At 40.9% G+C, this 23,811-nt stretch overlaps 1 protein-coding gene across 5 annotated transcripts in view; it reads left to right on the forward strand.

Annotated features, from left to right (window-relative positions):
• Positions 1-23,811, forward strand: part of TRAPPC12 (trafficking protein particle complex subunit 12) — a 220,182-nt gene that overhangs the window by 172,408 nt on the left and 23,963 nt on the right. For all 5 annotated transcript variants that reach the window (XM_081856984.1, XM_081856980.1, XM_081856981.1 and 2 more), the window contains exons 4-7: positions 1,113-1,229; positions 8,178-8,291; positions 10,182-10,320; positions 20,349-20,461. In XM_081856984.1, the coding sequence (XP_081713110.1) occupies positions 1,113-1,229; positions 8,178-8,291; positions 10,182-10,320; positions 20,349-20,461 (483 nt within the window). The remainder of the gene's footprint in view (positions 1-1,112; positions 1,230-8,177; positions 8,292-10,181; positions 10,321-20,348; positions 20,462-23,811) is intronic.

Raw genomic sequence — 23,811 nt, forward strand, 5'->3', positions numbered from 1 at the left:
TGAAACTGTCCTTTACGTTGTTTGAAGCTTGTGTCCTTGTCTACTGGGGTGTGCTGCCACACCAGTTTATGGTGAGGGAGGGGGAATGAGATCAGTCTCAAGATGGTTGCCAGATTTAGATTTTGCTGAAAGAAGTTTGATGAATGGATGAATAGTACAATGGAATACATTCAGCAGAGTGTGGGGAAAACCTTTGTGATCTAGTAGATGGAAGAAACAACCATGTGAGATCTCTGTTCGGTCCATTAACAGAAAATTTGGCATCTCTTTAACCTGGCATAGTTTTTGTATTAAGGAAAAGAAAGAAATTTGAGCTCTAAATAATGATAAATCGTAGTTAAGAGCCTCACCATTCCACCAGCAGAATTTAGTAGCATTGTAGCTTTTGGCCCTATCTGGCAATCTTGCCTGGATACTGTGAGGGCAACCAAGATAGTTTCTGTTCCCCAACCAGGATGAAATGTATCTAGATAGTTAGCCTCATTCAGGAGTTTCTGGAGCTGTCCAGCCGCTACCCACTCAATTACCTTAAAAGGCACATTAGGGACCTGTTGAGGTACCGGGGTCTAAACACAGACACGAACACAGGTCTTGCTATTGTCTTTTTTAAGGGATGGAGAACACATACTGTTTCTAAAGATGCATTGAACGCTTGTTGTTGTTACTAGCTACAAAGGGTAAGCATCTAGCAGGCATGTAGCAGCTGCTTCCTTCAGTGAAATGAACCTATTGTTAAACAAGCAGCAGTAACCCCACAGAAATAAATGGGATTTCAGTGCACATCTTAAAGCCATTGTGGCATACAGCTGCTTTGGAGAGTAAAGAGATGCTAAATACTCTCCTTTCCATGCAATAGGAGATTATAGCTGTCTTCAACATACTGATTTTTCATGTCACGGGAATCAGTACAATAGTCTCAGGCTCAAGGCCACTGTTGTGCAGGGTAGTTCAAGGCATATAAGTAGAAATATACAAAGCACCTTGTTGTATGCTGAAAAAATTTCAAGCACATAGCACTGCATTAATGCAAGACACTTGTGTGTGTGTTTTAATGGCTAAGAGGAATTTTCAATTAAAAAAACCCAACATTTTGTATTTTTTCCCCCAATTAGGGTGATGCAGTAAAAGACTTAATGCTTCGCTTCCTTGGTGAGCAGTCTGCAGCAAAAAGACAAGTTTTAAATGCCACCTCTGTGGAACAGTCTTTTGTGGGTTTAAAACAACTGATAGTAAGTAACAATATTTCTTTGTACATATTGAACGCTCGGCTTCTTCTCTAGATAGGTTAAGAGCTAAACTTATTCATCAATCCAATGGAAGTTCTTACTGAAGGGAGGGAGGCAATTTTCACCTTCCCCCTATAGCCACCAGCATCGCCTCGTGGTTTTCTGAAGGGTCCCTCAACACTCGGAACTTTTCAGGGAGAGGTAGATAAAATTACTGCATCCCACCCCTGCTTCCTCCAGCAGGAGCATCCTGAAAGTAGTATTTTGCTCACAGGGACTTTGGATCCATCCCAGTTCATATTCAGCTATGCCAACAGAATAGCCTAGAGCTGACCGAATTCCAAAACTCAACAGCTATAACCTAAAAACCACCAAGATGTTCAGAAACCTAAGCTATATAACAGTACAGTCATACCTTGGCTCTCGAACAGCTTAGTTGCCAAACGTTTCACCTCCCAAACGATCAAAATCCAGAAGTGAGTGTTCCAGTTTTCAAACTTTTTTTGGAAGCCAAACGTCCAACGGGGCTTCCGCAGCTTCCAATTGGCTGCAGGAGCTTCCTGCAGCCAATCAGAAGCCACGCTTTGGTTTCCGAACGTTTTGGAAGTCAAACAGACTTCCGGAACGGATTATGTTCGACTTCCGAGGTACGACTGTACTTCTGTTTAGTCCCACTGCAACAGCTTTGGTTATTTTTCTGCATTGGTGCTGTTGCTCCTTTCTCCAGTTTGATGCACGGTACACAGAACCTAATGGTCGTTAGACTATACTGCCATCAATCACTACATGATCTTAATCTGGGGCTTCCTGGGTTCCAGCCTGTGTCTGAGGGTGGCTGGAAGATGAACTGAGGGCAAGGCAAAACAGTTGCACTTCTCCAGCACCCTTATGGCTTTTGCATTTACATTCAAGAGCTGCCTGAGAGCCAAAGGTTTCATCACCTATAGATCAGCCTATACCATTCAGTTCTCCTTTTCCACAAGCATGCACCAATAGGGAGGAGCATGTGATGCCAATAATGTATATGGGGCGATGGGTTTAGCAGGAGCACTGGAAGACTTCTTGTCTAGCACAGTATTGTCTGCTTCAACTGGCATCAGCTTTCAAGGGTCTCTGTCTGTGGTCTTTCACATCACCTGCTACTATATTCTTTTAAACTGTAGATGCCAAGAACTAAACCTGGGACCATCTGCTTCCCGGAAATTCAATTTTCTGTCTTAAACTCAGAGGTGGAAAGAGGACTGATTTATTATTATTATTATTATTATTTTGGTACTCGTAACACTTGCTGGTTGCCAATGATTTTGAAATGACATTGCCTTTGTCTCAAGAAGCTGTATCATTTGTGTGTTGCACTTTGAGCTTATATAGTGTGTGCACATCATTCAGTTGCATTTGAAATAAATAATAACCCATCTGCAAAATTGCTGCCTTAAAGTAGCAAACATTTTTGAAAGCCTTAATTTGGCACACAAAATCTAAAAGATCTAGGCACCAACGTTTCAAGACTTTGCATTTTAATTTATTCCATAAATGAATGGCTCTTGCAGCATTTTTGTAATTAAAGTGGGACAGTAGCAGCAGGCAACTGATAGTTTTCAGTATAGAAAGCATGTAAGAAATAGACTTAAATTTTTTAATTGCAATATTTCAATGGCGTATTAATGAGCTTTATGCTCGTAATAACTTCAAACAAACTTTAGCCTAAGAAGGGGTTACTGACGTGAGTTTCTCTAAGTAATGTCAGAGTGTTCTACCAGAGTAATTTACAATCGAGAAGAATGTCATAGCAAATGGAGGAGGACATTTTAATCATTTTAATGGTGTTGCATGTAGAGTTAATGACTCCCTTTTGAGACTCCGTTTGGAAAAAACCATATACATTCTGTTAGTTGTGCTTCTGATTTAATGTTGAATTTTCATATGTTGTCAAATATAATATGCTGTAGTTCTTGTATATATTTACTGCTTTATACCGGAGAAGTTTTACTTCAAACCTCCCAGTTTAAATTGTATTTTTAAGCAAAAAAACTGGTCAAGAAGTTATGGCTACAACTAATGGTTCTTCAGTTGATTTAGAAAAAAACTGAGATGGGTTATGCCCGTAACTTTCATACTGTGCTCTTTGAGAGGTCTGGGGTTTCTCAAGAATATTATTTAGGGTTCTCCAATAGGTAAATCAGTCATGGCTGGCAAATGTTCTTAAAAAGCAACAACCCCACATGCCCATTCGTTTGCATCTATCACTGCAACATGCAGCTGCAGACGTTTGGGTGTACACCCTAAAACCTATGTGTATAGTGGGAGACAGTCAACATGGAAATGCTTCTCTGAAGATAGAATGTTTGAAACTGCTAGGTTTCTTTTTCCTTTACGCATGGAATCAGTGGGTTTAAGGATCTGTCATATAACTCTTCCTAAAGCAGGATGTATAGACAAGTGTTTCTTCAACCTGAACAATGCCTTAAGTTTTTCAGGAGACATTGTCCTAGGGCTATTGAGGAGCCTGTGGTTGTCTATAGCCCAGTGAATAGGACTCTCAGTAGTCTTGTGTCTAATGAAGAAAAAAAAGAAATGCCAGAAAGTTAAGTCTCTTAATCTTGATTTCTCTTAGGGGTTAGATGAGTAATCTTCAGTAGTCCTTTCCAGAGAAGTAAACAGATGGTCATCAGAAATTTAATAACAGTAATAAAAAAAATTGAATTTATATTGGAAATCAGACATCCATTTATTTATTATGGTTGGTCCATTATTCTGCTGTATCACCTGAACTGTGTGACCTTCATTGCATACGTACATCTGTCATACATCAAAGAACAGATGGTGTCCATTCCTGCTGTTCTGTGTCCTCTGGCTATGATCCCATTAAAATGCAGGATGCTCTGTGTCGGTACCTGAGCAACTGATACAAAGATGGGATAGTATATCTCTTTGTGTACTATAGCGGCTAAGAGCTGTGAACCAAGAAGACCTTGGTTCCCATTTCACATTAGCCATAGAATCCTTAGCTAGTCTTAGGCAAGCGGCTATTCTCTCAGCTTCAGTACTGTGAAATGAAGTTTAAATATTCAGGCAGCAAAAAGAAATAACACTGCTAATAATACAGCAAGAAGATTAATTCAGGAAAAAAAGAAGCCTACTAAACTGCAATCCTCAGTATATTTTACAAGCAAGCTTGTGGATCAGTTAGAGTAAAACAGCCTAAGGAGAAGCTCCTCAACTGCTGGAAGAGTTTGGATGTGTAATTTAGATAGCCAAATCATTGTGTGAGGAAGAAATGTGTATTTGCCTTTGATTAGAATGTCATCAGAGGTCTGGAAGGTTTCCATGCTGGAGATAAATGGGAACACCTTTTTTAAAAATTTGAATTCCTTGCTTGTTCAAGACTACGTCCAAAGCTACCCCTATGCAAAACAAGTTGCTCAGGTTTTTTTTATCTAGGCCATTATCCTGCAATACTCTCTAGTAACCAAAATCACAGCACACTGGTGTTAGTACCTCCTGGCACAATGTCTAAATCAAGATCCGTTCCCTTACCCACACACTTGTAAACTAGTTAAAAGATACCATATACTTCGTGTTAATCAAGCATTCCGAACTTGCTATTGTAGCCAGATAATTTGGGACGATATTCTGTCTTCCCAAGTTTGAACATGCTGAACCTCTTTTCCCAATTGCTTTTCCATTAGCATCTTTCACCTTCTCTCGAAAGTTCATTAGACAGCCAATGCACTAGTAGCCCAATAACCTTTAATAAATGTCATGACACTATATTCTTAACAAATGAATAGCATGGTATTCTTCTTCCACCATAGTAAGCCAGCAAACTCAGCAGAAATTGGACTTTACCCACAAAGAGCAATCCAAAAGGAATTCTGTGATGAATAGATCTGATTGTGATACAGTTACTAGGTGTACATTTTCAAAATATCACAGTTACATGAAACATAGGTATCTTCACAGATTCTCTCTTTTTTTAAAAAAAATAGTAATAATAATACTGGATTCTACATCTATTGTAGAAGAAGCAGTAATCGGTGTAGTGTACTGTTGACTTTTGGCCCCTTAAAAGCTTCCTCAGAATTATTTATGTATGGCAGCATCTGAAATAAAATACTTAGCATCACTAAGTACTTCACTTCTGTAGTTCAAAATTTAAGGAATGTTCTTAATCATTTAAGGGATTGCTCTTCTCGCCCACTCCTCTTCCTTGCAGCACATATGAAAAGAAATTATTGGTTTGCTTTATAGATAACAGTGTGTCACAGTTCATACGGTGAGCCCAGTAATAGCCATGATCTATGGTTTGGATTTCTGAAGCCAGCCAAGTGAAGGGAGTGTTTATGGTTTCCTGAGGCTGACTCCCAATTTGCATGAGTAGTCTCCATTGGAATAGTGTTCGCTGGCCTGAGAGAGCAGGTCCCTGACTGAGTCCAGCTACAAAAGCTAAGGCTGCTGAACAGAGTCTTGGGCTGGTATATTGTTTAGGAAGTTTTGTTTAGGGTGGGGTGTTTTTTTTGCTGTTATTGATTATTTATTTTAGATCTTATTATGATTTACGTGGAAATTGGTTAAACCACAGAGCCTAGGACTTGCCGATCAGAAGGTTGGCGGTTCGAATTCCCGCGACGGGGTGAGCTCCCGTTGCTCAGTCCCTGCTCCTGCCAACCTAGCAGTTCGAAAGCACGTCAAAGTGCAAGTAGATAAATAGGTACCGCTCCGGCGGGAAGGTAAACGGCGTTTCTGTGCGCTGCTCTAGTTCGCCAGAAGCGGCTTAGTCATGCTGGCCACATGACCCGGAAGCTGTACGCCGGCTCCCTCAGCCAATAAAGCGAGATGAGCACCGCAACCCCAGAGTCGTCTGCGACTGGACCTAATGGTCAGGGGTCCCTTTACCTTTACCTTTACCTTACTTTCCTTATGTTTGTAATTGTGTATTTGAGCATGGTTTTAACCACAGAAAGGCAGAATACAAATCAAATGAGGCATAGCTGGGTGTATATTTGGAGAAGACCTATTGAAATTAATGGGTCTTGAATGAGTCATGTACATTGATTTTAATGGGTATGACATATTGCATAGAGCCAGTGTGGTGTAGTGGTTAAGAGCGGTAGTCTCGTAATCTGGGGAACCGGGTTCGCGTCTCCGCTCCTCCACATGCAGCTGCTGGGTGGCCTTGGGCCAGTCACACTTCTTTGAAGTCTCTCAGCCCCACTCACCTCACAGAGTGTTTGTTGTGGGCGAGGAAGGGAAAGGAGAATGTTAGCCGCTTTGAGACTCCTTAAAGGGAGTGAAAGGAGGGATATCAAATCCAAACTCTTCTTCTTCTTATAGGAGATCTGATTTTCATTGTTATATGTTTGTAAGCTGCTTGGAGAGAACCTTGTCCTAAAAAGCAACCCACACATCTTTTAAATAAATAAATAAATACACATTTTGGATAATCATCATCATCATTATCACCTATCGTGTAAACCCCAGATTTTAGGTCAGATTTTAAGTGGGACGCAACACACAACAGAAGAGCAGTTGTCCTCTTTGACCACAGATATATCTTCCCATCTTCATGAATCAATAAATAAGTGACGCGAGTCTTCTGCTTCCCCTCCGAATGGATTGTGCCACAGGGATATTTGTAAAGAATAGGACTAAAGTGGACCGGAGAAGTAGCACTTTGGTGGAGGGACTTCCATTTAGTTTCCTTTTCTACACTCAAGGAGAAAATAGTTTGGCAAAGAGAAGCTGCTGTTCATGATGTTCCTTTTGATTTATGTCACTGACTACTGCCACTTTCAGGGAATTACTCAGTGGTGTCGTAGGAGTTCGACCCAGTTACTGTCCTTGATTCCACTCTTTACTGGCTGTATTGGACACACAGGGACAATTCTCTCTCTCTTCTTAGCTCTGACAACAAGCAACAGCCATTCTTTATCTTAGCTTTTGAACGGAACAGGCATAAGTTGTTTTCCCCCAAGGGAATTGTGAGCCTGGGGTACAAATAGCTGTGGCTTCTGAAAAATCTGCCTGTTTTTTGAGGACTAAACACTTTTAAATAAAAAATATATGGACTGCGGACAAATGTGTAGCAAATGCCCATAGAAAGAAGTACACTTGCGTGATTTTTTGGGTTCTCTCTCTCTCTCTGTTTTGTTTTGAAAATTCCCCCATACAGTGGTACCTCAGGTTAAGTACTTAATTCGTTCCTGAGGTCTGTTCTTAACCTGAAACTGTTCTTAACTTGAAGCACCACTTTAGCTAATGGGGCCTCCTGCCGCTGCCGCACCGCCAAAGCCCGATTTCTGTTCTTATCCTGAAGCAAAGTTCTTAACCTGAAGCACTATTTCTGGGTTAGCAGAGTGTGTAACCTGAAGCGTATGTAACCGAGGTACCACTGTATTTCATTTGGTGCTATATCTGGGTGAATGACTAGACGTTTCAAATCTCAGCTGTTGATATTCACTAAAATATTTCATTTTGACCAAGCTGTATTTTTCAAGGAAATCATATTGATGACCTTCATGAAGCCATCGATTCAAAACTAATAGGAACGTAATTGGATCCTAGAAAGAGAATAAAATAGCAGTGTTATCTGAAGAGAATAGGTATGAAACTTAGGAAGGTGGGGAGGAACGTTGCTCATTTCAGATGGAGCCTGACCACTCCTTCTGAATGGAACAGTATCTGGCCTGTCATAATAAATTGTGTATCCTTTTACACTAGCAATCTTCTAATTGTAAATTGTGAGTCATGCCTGGCTTCGCTTTTTGCCTAATTATACAAGCAGTTTTGACAAATGACATCCCACTTCCTACTGGCTAACTTTACTGACCTTGTCATTATTACTAATGGTTAGCTGGAGCTGCTTCAAGCAAAATAAGCAGCTCCAACTTTTTAGTAGCTGAATTTACTTGTTACTTAGCCTATTCTTCTTCTTTTTTCCCTCCCACCCAGAGCAGCAAAAACTGGAGAGCAGCCGTTGACTTATGCGGACGGCTTCTGACTGCCCACGGTCAAGGCTATGGCAAAAATGGCTTGCCCACAAGTCATACAACAGACTCTCTGCAGGTACATTTGCCTTTCAGTCAAGCAAAATTGTGGGTTCGATTTTACAAATGGGTGAAGAGAGCCATCCTTCAGCGCTATTTTTATTTGCTGTCACTTCCTGAATGTGCAGTTTAAAGCAGGAGTGGGTAATTTGTTCCACTGCAAGAATCTTCATGGGAATGTAACACAAATTGGAGGCCTGCAGCTAATGTATGCATTTGGCTTTGCACGTAACTTACATCAACAGAGTACACACGACTGCAGTGTTAAGGAACAGAGCCTATCTATCAGTCTAACTAGTTGAAATTGCTTGTTCCCAACTTATAGGTGCCCTGATTCTGACCACTGGTTGTTTAAGATCATCCCAGATGCATTGCCTTTGTATTTTCAGGATTAGTCCTGCAAGCATGATGTACTTAAAACCAAAGCTGAGATTTGTAATGCAAATGGAAGGCCATTGTCCTTACTGTCATGTTGGGGAAGAAGATACTTTGCCCTTGTTCTAGCCCCAAAAAGCATATTATGATCTTAGTAAGGGAACAAATAATTTAAAAATTCTTCTGCAGCCGCTGCATACTTGCCTAGATTTTTTTCACTTTAGAGAGAGTTGTGTTCCAAAGATTTTTATGAGCATTGTAATAATAATTTGTGCTGATATTTATTTAAAAGCAATTGCAATTTCTCTGTTTCAAGTGTTATTGATTCAAAGGTTATAAAGATGTTTTGTGGCGCTGTGGCTAGTAAGCAGAATGCTTGAAAACTCCACTGATGAATCTGTGTTCTAGTTCTCTTATGGGTGTGTGTCAGTGGGAATAGCTGGAGGCATAAACAATATATACATTTCTTATAATAATACCTAGCAATATTGTGGCAAATAATTAGTTATTCTTTTCAACTTGTGATGACAGCCAATTTGGAGGAATCGGGATTGGATGAGAGCAGCAAATCCCGTCCTAAAATTGGCATGTTTTGCCCTAGGTCTATCCATTGCAGCCCGGGCCAGTTTTGTCATGGAAATTGCCTTGGTCCCTTGTCAGGAGAAAGACAGGGGGAGTGTGTCCCTGTTAATTCTCCTTGCTCTCTTGGCGACTTTTGATACCATCCTTTGGCATTTAATTATCTGTGGTCTCCTTCAATGAGTGGGATGTCTTAGACCTGCGTTTAATTAAATATGAATGCATTTTTAGCTTTTAATTCATTTTAGTTTAATGTTGGTTTTAGTGTTAGTCACTTGGAGTTACTTTTAATAAAAAGGTGACAAATAAATTCAATTAATAATAATAACAACCATAAATTATATGTACAACTATATGATGTTGCGGGACGTGGGTGGCGCTGTGGTCTAAACCACTGAGCCTAGGGCTTGCCGATCAGAAGGTCGGTGGTTCGAATCCCCGTGACGGGGTGAGCTCCCGTTGCTCGGTCCCTGCTCCTGCCCACCTAGCAGTTCGAAAGCATGTCAAAGTGCAAGTAGATAAATAGGTACCGCTCCAGCGGGAAGGTAAACAGCGTTTCCATGCACTGCTCTGGTTCGCCAGAAGCAGCTTAGTCATGCTGGCCACATGACCCGGAAGCTGTCTGCGGACAAACACCAGCTCCCCAGAGTCATCGGCGACTGGACCTAACTGTCAGGGGTACCTTTACCTTTTATATGAAGTTAGTTGCTGTTATTTCATTGGCAGATGAGCAGGAAATAAAGATAGTTAAGTGAAGACAGAACCACCTATTTTAGCTTTCTGATTTTGGCCAAAGGCATCTGTTACGTGGATATCTGTGAATGTATCATAGGCAGCTTTTTAGGCATCATTAGAAAACTAATAGTAAAGTAAGTTTGCTTGGGTTTTGCAGTAAACACTATCAAATGATCTGTCTCTCCCCTCCCCCTTTCTTTTCTTTTTTTCCTTTTTCAAGCTTTGGTTCGTAAGACTTGCACTCCTGATGAAACTGGGTCTCTTCCAAAACGCTGAAATGGAATTTGAACCATTTGGAAATCTAGACCAGCCTGATCTATATTACGAGTATTACCCCCATGTATACCCAGGACGCAAAGGTAAATCTGTTTATATTCTGTTCTGCTAATACTAAGGATGTTGGGCATTAGAGTGTTTAGATCACATTGACTTCAGTCAGAGAATTAGGAACATGATTAAATTTATTCCATTGACATTAATGGGAGTTTCAAGATTTTAATGTTGCTGGATTTTGTCCGTTTTCTTACATAGTTTAGAAGAGGACACCCAAGTTTTCAACCTTAAAGGGAGTAAGACAACTTTGTAGACAGAAACAACACAATGGTGGCCTAACTTCTTGAAGGTCTTTTGACCATGCTGGTTCACTGAAAGTCTATTCCAGCTGATCCACAGTGGTTATACTTTACATAACAGTGGCAGATAGTAAGGAGTCTAAATATCCTTCTTCAAAGCAAAATATAGTGAACTGAGGTCTGTGTTTTTTTCAAAAAGCACATGTTTGGTAAAAGATAGCAAGCAAGTAATATGCAAAAGCATTTTAGAAAGTAGACCCAGTTTATTTCATATATATATATATATATATATATATATATATGTATGTATGTATATATCTGTATATATATATATATATATATATATATATATATATGTATATGTGTGTGTGTGTGTGTGTATATATATATATATATATACACACACACACACACACACACACACACTATCTCCTCTCTCTCTCTCTCTATATATATATATATTTAAACAGAGGGCAAATTATATTGTTATTTATTAAACTTGTTAGTCACTTGTTGTCCAGAAGTCTCCAAGTGACTTCAAACACATTTAAAAAAGATAAACACATTTTTTTATTTAAAAAAAGAATGAAACACCTGCCATTCATATGATAAATAGTAATGAAAGGATTGAACAGCCCTTCAGAAAAGTTTGTTCTGGATCATGGTAGGATGCAGTTAATCGCCAAAACAGATGTTTAGTTTATCACAGTGATTAACAAAACAGAAATCTTAAATTCTTATAGCAAAATGTTTCGGCTTCTGCCTTCATCAGCTGCTCTGACAAAAATTATGCTATTTCTGATATGGTTGTTATAAAACTTTGAGGGTGGAATGCTCAAAATACCTTCATTCACTGAAGCAAGGCACTGCTGGTACTACCTAGAGAGGTTGAGGTCATGCAGTATTGATGTGTTCAGTGTGTGGCTCCAGAAGTTCTCTCTTTTTGCAAACGTGGTCGGATCTGTTGGTACCTCTAACAGGCTTGCACACAAACACACACACAAAACAACACCCCATCCCCCAACACCAAAGCTTAGAATTATTCTTTTAAAGAACACATTGAACTTTAATCCTGTAGCCTGATCCTTGGAGGCTATCAGCAACACTGAAAGCAGGTTTTGAGGTAAAAAGCATGTCTTGTGCAAACCTAACTCATATCCATGGTTAGTTTTCCTTAAATCCTGGTTCAGCACTGTATTAGAAATGTAAACCATGGCTAAGGTTTGGTTACAAACCAGGATGTGAATGAATGACTTGAACCGAATTTGCAAATCATGTTTGGAATTGAACCATAATGAAGTGTTATGTCCGAACTATGTTGTTAATATCACCCAGCTCCCTATTCTCTGCTTGTAAATTTAGAATGAAGGTTTGCTGATGTCTTCTTATGCATGCCCCCTGTACATCTGTGAATCTTAATCAACCATTGCTAAGGCAATGGCATGTTTAGTACTAACTATGGTGTAGCATTATGTCTGTACTGGGCTACAAAATTGCTAAGAGTAAAAGATGAGGGCTTTAGAATTGCAGTATAGTCCAAGACTAAGCATACTAAAGATGAAATATCTTTTTAACCCCTTACCTATCTAGCTTCTTAAAGAATTTATATCTATAATCAGATCAAAAAGTCAGATAATGCAGGGATCCAGCTGATCTTCCTATAATAGGAAATGGCAGGTGTATTAGATCAAAGCTTGGAAAAGACCGTCACCCTTCCTTTGTTCATATTTGAGGGCTACGCTGTCTCGATGGCCTAAGAGGTAGAAAGGGCATACCTAACAGTCTGCCTTGCAATAAACTGTATTGAAAATGAAAAATGAATCTGTGTCGTTAAACAGCTAATTTAAATGATAAAATAAACATAAATCATACATATATTTTATCTACTGCGCAGTAACCGTCATCTATGATAATATGCTGATGGTTGCTAATTTTTCTTTTCATTTTTTGGTGTAACAAGCATAACTGTAAAATCTTTGATTTATCTATCTCATTTTGATTCACAATAGTTAAACGAATTAGGCAATTAAAATGCACTTTGCAATCAAATGTGTCGAGATACAAATAAATAATGGTTATGAAAGTGGTATAAAATACATTTCATTTAATTCATGTGTGTAATTTGGATCAATTCAAAATATTCATTGAATGAAATGAAATGCATTTCATTTCCGAACAGCATGTGAATTTCAGTCTGGAAATGTTATGAATTTCCATGGATGTCTCTTAACATTTCTAGTACTACTTTATCCTTGGCGTCTATGCCACTAGACTTGTTAAATGCTTTTCTTTTTACTCCAAAGTAACTTTTCCCTTCTGGATAAATTCTGCCTCTTTTATGGTCCATATTTGTGTGTGAGTCTGAATTTTCCAACTTAAACTGCCAACTTTTATTGACACACCACGTCTTTTTCACTTTCCCTTATCCCCTTTCTCCAGCTAGAATCCCACAGCTCTTTCTGTGGCATCTACTTTTGTTAATTAAAATACAGCCAGCTCTTCATAGCCTACCTTACATGCCATGTAGTATGCAGTCCATGTTGTTGTTGTTTAGTTGTTTAGTCGTGTCCAACTCTTCGTGACCCCATGGACCAGAGCACGCCAGGCACTCCTGTCTTCCACTGCCTCCCACAGTTTGGTCAAACTCATGCTGGTAGCTTTGAGAACACTGTCCAACCGTCCTCCGTCGTCCCCTTCTCCTTGTGCCCTCCATCTTTCCCAATATCAGGGTCTTTTCCAGGGAGTCTTCTCTTCTCATGAGGTGGCCAAAGTATTGGAGCCTCAGCTTCAGGATCTGTCCTTCCAGTGAGCACTCAGGGCTGATTTCCTTCAGAATGGATAGGTTTGATCTTCTTGCAGTCCATGGGACTCTCAAGAGTCTCCTCCAGCACCATAATTCAAAAGCATCAATTCTTTGGCCATCAGCCTTCTTTATGGTCCAACTCTCACTTCCATACATCACTACTGGGAAAACCATAGCTTTTACTATACGGACCTTGTCTGTACAAAATCTTAGTGCCCATTCACATTCCTCATCTAGTATTTAGTCTTGTAGGAGCCAGATTCCAGCTCTTGTACACATCCCACCCCATGCAGAACAGAATAGCCAATGAACGCATCCCAGTGTACACCCCCGCATCCAAATACTCCTCTCTTTATGGCAAACACATCTTGCCATTCACATGTGATGTTCCTCATCCTTGGCAAGGAGGAAGCACCAGAGATTGTACATTAACCTGTGTGACAATTGCTTGGGTATCTATTTCATTACAGAGATGCAATTAGATCTTGTTTACTTAAATTTTCTATTCTGTCCTGCTCCCCCTAAAGATCCCCCCCCCCACTGCCAATTGCCTGTCTTTAGTGACTATTTCAAGGTATGGTTTTCATTCATTCTGCTTGTAATGCTCTTTTTATTTTTTTAGTTCTAGTAGGCGGTTGCTGTCAGGCTACCTGCCCTGCGAAGGCAATTTGACGAGAAAGCAAAGGTTAATTTTGATAGTAAGTGTAGCTTTAGGATATCGCTGCCCTTCAGGTCTTTTCAAGCCTTAAATTCTCCGATGATTGCTTGTTCTTTGGAAATGCTAGATATCATTGAGTTGGTGTACTGGTTTTAACTAGAGGAAGTCCTCTTTCCTTCTGTCAAGAGAAGGAACTCACAGGCTAGCTTCACCGTCTTGAGCTTGTCACAGGCACCAGCAGTGCTCCTGAGCCAGCATACGATCGGCAGGGTCCGAAGAGGACCACCTTCATCGCTCAAATGATTTCCAGCATAGGTGTGGCAATTATGATTACCCTGCCATGGTCATCTGCGTTAGAAAAAAAATCTAGCTTTTAGAATGTGGCAGCTGTCACGTGGCTTTAAAGGCTCTGTCTTTCCATCCTCTTCCGTCTTTTACAAGGACTTAAAAGTATTCCTTTTGCTTCAAGAGATTGGTTTAAAAAAGAAAAGAAAAATTCCAGTTTTGCCTCTCTTTTATATATATGTATAAATCACATACTTCTAAAATGTTGAAACAACTGTAGGTGTTCCAGTGTTTCGGTAAAGTAATTATGACACGAGGGGGAGAAATAGCAGAAAATACTTTGCTTTCAGTGTGCGATCTGGCAGGGCCCACTTGAAGGATGTGTTTTGTTCCCCCTCTAGTGGCGGCCTTACTAATAGTAGTATGCTACCTTCACACCTGCTGGAGAATGCATTATGCATCTCTTCAAGATGAAGAATTCTGCACTGGAGATCCTTATGGCTAAAGTTCTTTCCATCCTATAATTACATTGCTTTCTTGATGTTTTTCATACACTTTTCTGTTTTGTAAACCCAGCAGCTATTCCTAGCGCTGCCCAGTGAGTTCTGTGTTTTTGGTACTGATGCTATATAATTGCTACAGCCCAAAGTAATACTGCCTCACAAGTATTATTTCTCTCTCTGTTTCTTTTTCCTGCCTGTGCAATCATTGCTCAACATCTTCTCATCTTCCTCTGTTGCTCTTTGTCTCCCTTGTTCCTACTTTCCTGAATACCAGCTTAATGCTGTACCCTCACCTCTGCAGCCCAGTTTGACTTCTGTCACCTTTCTCCTTGCCTTGGAATCTTTAGTTCCCACATGACATAGGATTTACCTAAAGCCTTTTAAAAAGAACAAATACAACTCTATGCATATCATGCTCCCGCATGGTAACTCCCAGTTGTCTCCACCCAGATTGCTGACCAACTCAACACTTTTGCTTACCTTATTTTCCCAGGCTATTCATTAGTTCCTTACATAGAACGTTGAGTACTAAAATAAGGACAGGGATTTTTTGTTTGTTTGTGCTCATGGAAATATGATTTTGTTGTTTGCATGTCTTGGTTTCTAACAATAGCATTTTAGCTGCAAAGTATCCTATACATACTGACTGTAACATTTTGGTTGGTCATTTTCCTTATGTGTGTCTGTTCTTTTTTTAACTCCAAATAACTTGCCATGAAAAAAGCTGCATTCTCCTCAATTTGTTTTTTTAATTACCTTCTACTTCTTTATCTGACCCATTCCCATTTATGAAAATCTTGTCCTAGATTAGAGCACATGTTTATGTATGCCAGACCTTAATTTCTGCTGCACAAAGTATTGGATTGCACTAACTTGCTGCCATGTTTTGATGAGTGGGGGTTTGGTTTTGTAGGACGAGGAGGGGGGAATTGGGCAATAATAATTATTAGACAAATCCTGCCCGTAATCATCATTTTTAAATGGATCCTGTGTACAGTCATTTTCCAGGTGCCATCACTCTCTAGCATGATGAGGAAATACCCAGAATAGTGATAATTTAGATAGGAGCAGGCCCAGGTCTCAGTGAAAGGTACGAGGTGGGGAGAAAAGGGGAGCGAAAAAGGACTCTGTAAACAGAATCTTCAGAAGATCACCATTTCTTCACAACCTGTTCATAAGAATTATGGATATTTTGCCGTCTCCTTAATGGTAGCTTCAGACATTATGAGAAGCACAGCTCTTAATGTCTGAAAGGGACTGTGTTGCAGCAGGATGCTTAACGTGCACATACTTCTCAAGCCTGTTCATATCCCTCACTTACTGGCTTTACAGTAGATACACATTATGCAGAAGCATTATGCCATCATGCATTTGACCATTATAATAAACACTGACTCGCAGACACAGTTAACTGCTTAACAGTGTTAGAGATGTCCTCCATATTTTGCATGGTGCAGAAACAACCCAGCCCTTGCTTAAAACTTCTCAAAGACTTCTGGAACTGTGGAAATTTATTTTGAAAAGGGGTTATTACCACTGTGAGAAACCTGTAGGTGTGCATAATTCTTCTAGAATGCTGTGACTAACCAATGCACCTTGTTTATATAAGACTCCTCAGTGTGATTCCCTCCCCCCCCTTTCATAGTTCATAATCCTGGTTATCGCAGAGTCTGTCATGCTGCCAGAAACTCACAGGTGAACTATGAGGCATTGTCCTGCTTTTAAATCTCTCCTCGTGAGCATTTGAGGACTGCCTCTGTTTACGATTAATTAGGCAGGCTTTCGTGTTACCTGTTTCCTTGTCTGTTCATTACAACAACTAGATTTCCCTTTTCTGTGGGAACGTGCTCTCCTTTATTAGCCTCTTTTTGTCCTGGCTTTTTAATCTGAAGCTGGAAGAAAGTTCAGTGTGGCCGTGTCGTCGTGCCACAAATCCAAAGTCTTGCTGTTTCGACCAAAATTTTGATTGAAAAGCTCTCTCAGGCAGCCTGCACTTCTGTATCCTGGCTGACAGCGCAGGGTGCCCCTGCCCCTGTATCACCCCAGTGTGACACACACACCCTCAGAAAAACGGCAAACCCCTTTGTGGTTGCTCATTTCAGGACAGGGCCTGCTGTGAAAGTGAGGCAAGTATTGGGCCACAACTTCACCCCAGCTACATTCACTCAGCCAGCAATCAAGCAATAACTCACACTACAAACAGCACAAACAGTCTTGCCTCCAGCCTGATGATTCTTACAACGGTTGTAGGGAGAGCAGACCAAGCAAAGCTGATGGGTCTTTATGGTAGATTCAGAAGTGTCCTATTAAGATTTGGTCTTTCTGCCTCTGTGGCTCTTCAGTGCTCTCTGTGAAGCTTGACTTAGCAGCTTCTAGAGCTCTTAACGTCCCTAAACTCCTGGCCAACATGGTTGCCTTGCAGATTTTTGACGAGAAAGGTTCACCTTCTCGAAAGACTTTCCCTAACTTCTTGTTACCTCTCCTGTGCTCCCAAGGTCTGCCTTTGTGTTTTTCTCCTGCAGCAATTCAGAGGTGATGATTATTCTTCATTTTGAAGGAGCCTGCTTTTGGATGCTAGGTATATATATATGTGTGTGTGTGTGTGTGTATATTTATTTCCCTATATGCCCCAAAAAGACAGGAAACGCTTTTTTTCCTTGAGTTTTAAAAAATTATTCCAGAACCACAAAACTAATTTGCAGTAGCCTAATCCTTTCGCTATGCTATTAAATCAGATCATATTACAAATCTGTCAGTGCAAAATTGAAAATAATATTCAAAATAAATAAAGGAACAGGCTACAGAAGGACAGTATAAGTACACATTATTTGTGGTTAAAATTTTAATATTATATAGTTTATATATGGATAACTTTGTCTTGCAGTCTTTTTATTTATTTGGGGCTGGGTGTCAATATTTGGTACAAAATAGGTGGTGTATATTTTTAAACAATAGCCTACCATAGCCTAAATAATGGCCAGTTCAGAAGCAGGAACTGTCAAATGTAACTGGTTTCTCAGTGGAGCTGATTCAGTAGCCCTGTTCCCCATCTCTCGCTCTGCTGCAGTGAGGTGAAGAACACCTCAGAGACTGTTCCAGAAGGACTTTCCCTTCCTGGCAGGGCTGCCTGCTATCCACTGCCCTGTGGAAAGAATGGTAATGAACTGTTATGATTTAATTGTGTGGCTGCAATTTTATTACCTTGGAAGGATGTGTATCCTAGAAAGTAGGATATAAATAACCAAAATAAATAAATAAATAAATGATAGATAGATGATAGATAGATGATAGATAGATAGATAGATAGATAGATAGATAGAGGAACTAAGGGAATTTGTGATCAATGTTGCCTCTTTCTATCCTGGGTCATCAGTGAAGAAACATGTTGTCAGTGTCAAGCCTTTTTAAAGTGGTGATTGCTTTTCTTTTCTTTTCTTTTCTTTTCTTTTCTTTTCTTTTTTCTTTTTTTTCTGTGATGCTACCTTGTAAGGGTAGATCAGGGTTTCCCAAACTTGGGTCCCTTCTTGTTGTTTTTTGGACTACAATTCCCATCATCCCTGGCCGCTGGTCCTTCTGGGAATGGATAATGGGAGTTGTAGTCCAACAACATCTGGAGACCCGAGTTTGGGAAACCTCGGACTAGATGATCCCCGGAATACCTGCCAACCCTACATTTCTGTGATTCTATGTGTGCATTTGTCTCATTCTAAAGTAAAATTTGCTGATACTATTTGAGCAAAAGTTACGCATCTAAATCCAGATGTTTTGACACAGCATTAATTGACTTTCCCCGTCACTAAATAGTACTGTATTTTCATAAGCTCACAAGAATTTTGTCCTACAGTGCAAGTGACAGTGTACTTTAGCAAAATCATAAAGGGAGCTATCAGTATCTCTGGTTTAAAACTGTATTTTAAAATATTACTATGAAAGTAAAAGTCCTGGTATTTTTGCCTAGTTGGGATGTAACTGAGGAATGAGAGAGAGAGAGAAAAACCATCTTTTCCAAGACCAAAGTGGGGGAAACCAGCCTACCTCTGAATGCATTGCACCTTCCACTCTTGACCTTCTTAAAAATAAATAAATTCAAACTCCCAGGCTCGGAAGTAGCAGAACTCGGGTGCTTGGCCTGTTCCTCATGCATGTCGCTCCCATTCCTGTGCCATCCAGGATTCATGGTGTAGATGCTGTGGGAAAATAAGATTCCACACCCCACCCCGAATCTGAAGTGAGCCAAGTAGTAACTCCCATTTTGTAAGAAATTGACTTCAGTGCTGGTTGGCTGCCAACTTTATTTGCCACTTCTAAAATGAAGCTGTGGGATTAGCTCTGGTGCTACATCTTTCTGATTGCGATATGGATTTCCATTGCACACTAACCTCTCTGCTAATGAGTTGGCCTTCCATGCAGCTGCATGTAGGATCATTAACTTTGCTTAATAACCATTCTCAGGGCTAGTGAAGTCATATTTTTCTCTCTGTGGCATGGTGACTATCCATCTGTCTGTGGAGTGAAGCTTTTATACTCAGTAGGTCTGAAAAGAAGTGGATTGTGAGCAGCCCGGGTGCTGTAATAAGACTTGAAAACTGTGGCTTTATAGCCACAGCCACGAAGGACAAGAAGAACAAATGATGGGGGCACAAAATAGAGGAATGAAGTTATTTGAAGTCGTTAAGAAAGCACTGCAGAGCTCATAGGTCAGCAGGAAAGACCCTGGGCTACTAGACAATTTGGTGTGTTCCTAACAGGGGGATTCTCCTCACAAAAATATATTGGATTGTTATTGTATAAAGAATACTTTCATTTGTTTTCTAAGCCCTAAAGTTTCATGTTTTGCAAATTTGGGTCCTAAAACATTGTGTAAAGGAATCGTTAGACCTGCATTGCAGGGGGTTGGACTAAGTGACTCAAATGGCTCATTCCAACTCAATGATTCGATGACATCCAAGAAGAAGCTCAAACTGTTTAAAAAACGAGGCGCAGTACCTCTTAGGAATATTTCAAGTACAACAAGACCTGGTTTCCCTAAAGGAAAAGACTTAAATGACTTATAATGACCCTTGTAGGCCTAAAGTGACTAATGATTCTTCAATTAATAGTAAAATCACAATGGCTGGCAGCCACATACGGACGTGTAGAATTCAGAAACCTTATTTGGTTTGCATTCAGACCCTCACAAAAATCAGTGAGTAAATAGAACTCAAATTGCACTTACAGTTTCACAGATAAAACGGAGACCACAGCTGAACACTGGTCTGGTTTCATTTGCTCATCACTTCCTCAGATAACTTAAATCTTGAAATTTTAGGGAAAGATATTAGGCAAACAATTCATTAAGTGCAACAATGAAGAAGGGTGACAGAGTGCAGGGAGGGGGGTGGGCAGCTGTCCCGAAATCTACATCTTGCTGTTCCACGCTAAGGTTTGTTTCAGGCCTGTATAGATCATGTCTCCAGAGAGACATAACCTTATATTGAGTAAATGCAGAGAGTATATGCCTGTGATAGACGTGGACTGTACCGATAACTACAATAATTGCAACCCATCCATTTTGTTACCATTCTAGGTTCCATGGTTCCTTTTTCCATGAGGATTTTGCATGCTGAACTTCAGCAGTACCTCGGAAATCCTCAAGAGTCGCTTGATAGACTGCACAGTATGAAAACAATCTGCACAAAGGTAAAGGGCAGCCAATCTTTCTTCAATACTTGGGCATCAGTAGCCTTGCACTTTCTGTAAGCAGAGTATTTAGAATGTCTGGAACAGCCATCAAACTTCAGTCATTCATTGCACAGTTAAAGGTAAAGGTAAAGGTACCCCTGCCCATACAGGCCAGTCTTGACAGACTCTGGGGTTGTGCGCCCATCTCACTCAAGAGGCCAGGGGCCAGCGCTGTCCGGAGACACTTCCGGGTCACGTGGCCAGTGTGACATCGCTGCTCTGGCGAGCCAGAGCCGCACACGGAAACGCTGTTTACCTTCCCGCTGGTAAGCGGTCCCTATTTATCTACTTGCACCCGGAGGTGCTTTCGAACTGCTAGGTTGGCAGGCGCTGGGACCGAGCAGCGGGAGCGCACCCCGCCGCAGGGATTCGAACCGCCGACCTTTCGATCGGCAAGTCCTAGGCGCTGAGGCTTTAACCCACAGCGCCACCTGCGTCCCAGTTATGATGCAATAATTCTTCGACAGACAGGGTAGGCTTAAAAGAAGCTGCTCTTTTCCAGACTCAGTGGAATTTGAAAGCGCTTCATTTTGACTGGCTCATGCTCTGTGCTCCGAAATCTTAAGATTTTGCTGTTAGAAATGTGAGTGTTCGTTAGACCTTAACTCTGTATTCCAAAGGCCATTGCTACTCAGTTATGTTTTCACTTTAAACAAACCGTCAGCCTAGTAATGTGACAAACAAACAAACCTTGTAGGGTGGCAATATCCAAAGTTAAATGTTAGTGAAGTATCCTACTTTGGACCATATCAATCTTCTCATTTAATAAGATGCTGGTAATTTTTATTTTCATCAAACCAAACAAACCCGATCCTGGATATGAGAACAATCCAGCTGGATCCTACCAAAAGTCTTGCCTTGTTCACAGAGGCCAAGCAGATGACTCCATCAAATCCTTAAGCAGGCCGTGAAGGCTATAGGCATCTCCTCCGGTTGGTCCCCAGCCACTTTTGCTCAGGGCCATCCTTTCACTGGGACGCGGGTGGCACTATGGGTTAAACCACAGAGCCTAGGACTTACCGATCAGAAGGCCGGTGGTTTGAATCCCTGCGACAGGGTGAGCGCCTGTTGCTCGATCCCTGCTCCTGCCAACCTAGCAGTTCAAAAGCATGTCAAAGTGCCATAAGGTAAATAGGTACTGCTCTTATGAAGGTACCTCAATTTTCTGATGATTTTGGTTGCCTTCTTGCTGATTTCAAAGGCAATCCCACATATAACATATGGCAGTAGTCTAACCTCTAGAGAAGAAGAAGAGGAGTTTGGATTTGATATCCCGCCTTTCACTCCCTTTAAGGAGTCTCAAGCGGCTAACATTCTCCTTTTCCCTTCCTCCCCTACAACAAACACTCTGTGAGGTGAGTGAGGCTGAGAGACTTCAGAGAAGTGTGACTAGCCCAAGGTCACTCAGCAGTTGCATGTGGAGGAGTGGAGACGCAAACCCGGTTCACCAGATTACAAGTCTACCACCGCACTACAGCAAACTTTTTCAGCAGGGGGCCGATCCACTGTCCCTCAGACCTTGGGGGGGCAGGCGGATTATATTGGGGGAGGGTGAACGAATTCCTATGCCCCACAAATAACCCAGAGATGCATTGTAAATAAAGGGACATGAGTTTACATGAGTTTTTACTCATGTAAAAACACGCTGATTCCCAGACCATCTGCGGGCCAGATTTAGAAGGCAATTGGGCTGGATCCAGCCCCCAGGCGTTAGTTTGCCTCTAGAGGTTACCAGAGCACAGAATACTGGTTCTATCCTTATCAGGATAGTCTAATCATCACAGCTCAAATTCACACATATGCATGCAAGAGGGATGGGAAAGACTTTACTGCAGTTGGAGAGCCTGTGGCCTTCCTGATGCGGCTGAACTACAACTCCCATCTGCACCAGGCAGCATGGCTAATGATAGGGGGTGATAGGAATTGTAGACCAGCAATAGCCGGAGGGCCACAGCTTCCCCATCCCTGGCAAGTCTCACCGCGAGAACCAGCAAGTGTGTTATTTCAAGTGGTTCAGCTGACTGCTTCCATTCAACATGGCAAGGAAAATGGAAAAGCTAATCTGTCTGCACCAGCACATTTAAAAACTAGCCGGAAGCCTGGCTAAACACGGCTCTTCTGCAAATCTTGTGCCAAAATCATCATTGGAGAGTTTGGGGGTCTTACTGGACCAAATTCAAACTTGCAGTTTCTTTTTTTCTTTTTCTTTTTACATCCTACCCCCCTTCCCAATATGTCTCAAGGTGAATGCCTTCTTTCACCAGTGTCAGTCTTTAAGTGGTCCCAGCTAGATTTTCCAACGAACATTTTCGTGGAGATGAATGGGGGTGGAGGGAGAAATAAATTAACATCCACACTGCAGTTTTTGTTTGCCTGAAGACAATTCCCTACTACGCTGGCTCACCAGTACAAAAGTATATTGATTTATGTTAGGCAGGCCAGTGGTCCAAACAAAAAAAACACAACTAAGAGCTTTAAAAAATACCTTACAAATATATAAAAAATCAAGGCCGAGTCTCCTGAAGTGTAGAATATTCAATTCTCATCTTCCCATGTGTTTTGTCCTGATAATGCCTATAGGCTACATATTTACTCAACAGAAAAGATGCACCATCTAAAATTCGTCCTAGGAACAAAAGCACAGTTCTATATTTCATCAAAATGCCAGGAACACTTTCATGAAGCAACACAGAGAATCTTTTTTAACACTTGTAATAATGTATGTGTGACCTTAAAAATTTTTTTAAAAGTCTTCTTTCAGAAGATGGAAGCTTTGCCCAAATGGGAAGAGCAGAAAGGAAAATAAATTCCTGGCAAATGTAAGCTGGTGGTAAAGGCAAGTGAAAGAACAGGAAAACAATATTGCTAAACCCCACAGTGAAAATGTCTTCTAAGAACATCAGGAAATGAGTAAGGAGATCGTTGGGCCCTCACACATCAAAGGAGTGACAGAGGAGGATGAGGAGAAACTGAGTGACCACTTTGCCCCTGCCTTTGTTGTGGAAGGTGTGGGCAGATACCTGCACTGTAACCGATTGCAGGGAAGATGTCGGAAGAATCATGTCCAAGAGAGGTGACAAGAGATGAAGTTCCACGACTTTCAATTTTGTGCAGCAAGCTACATTTCAGCCACAAAGAAGTCAAAGGAATCTACACACTCATCCCTCTCTCAGCACCTTTAATGAACCACAGTTCCCATGATTCTTTGGGGGAAGCCATGACTGATTAAAGTGGGGTGATGGGGTTTAAAATGCAAATTGCAGCTGCGGCCTTCCATCTCTCAGCCGGCAGGAGCCGAAATCTGCACC

The sequence above is a fragment of the Podarcis erhardii genome, assembly GCF_964252035.2.
Source record: "Podarcis erhardii genome assembly, chromosome: 3".
In the NCBI taxonomy this organism is placed as follows: Eukaryota; Metazoa; Chordata; class Lepidosauria; order Squamata; family Lacertidae; genus Podarcis; species Podarcis erhardii.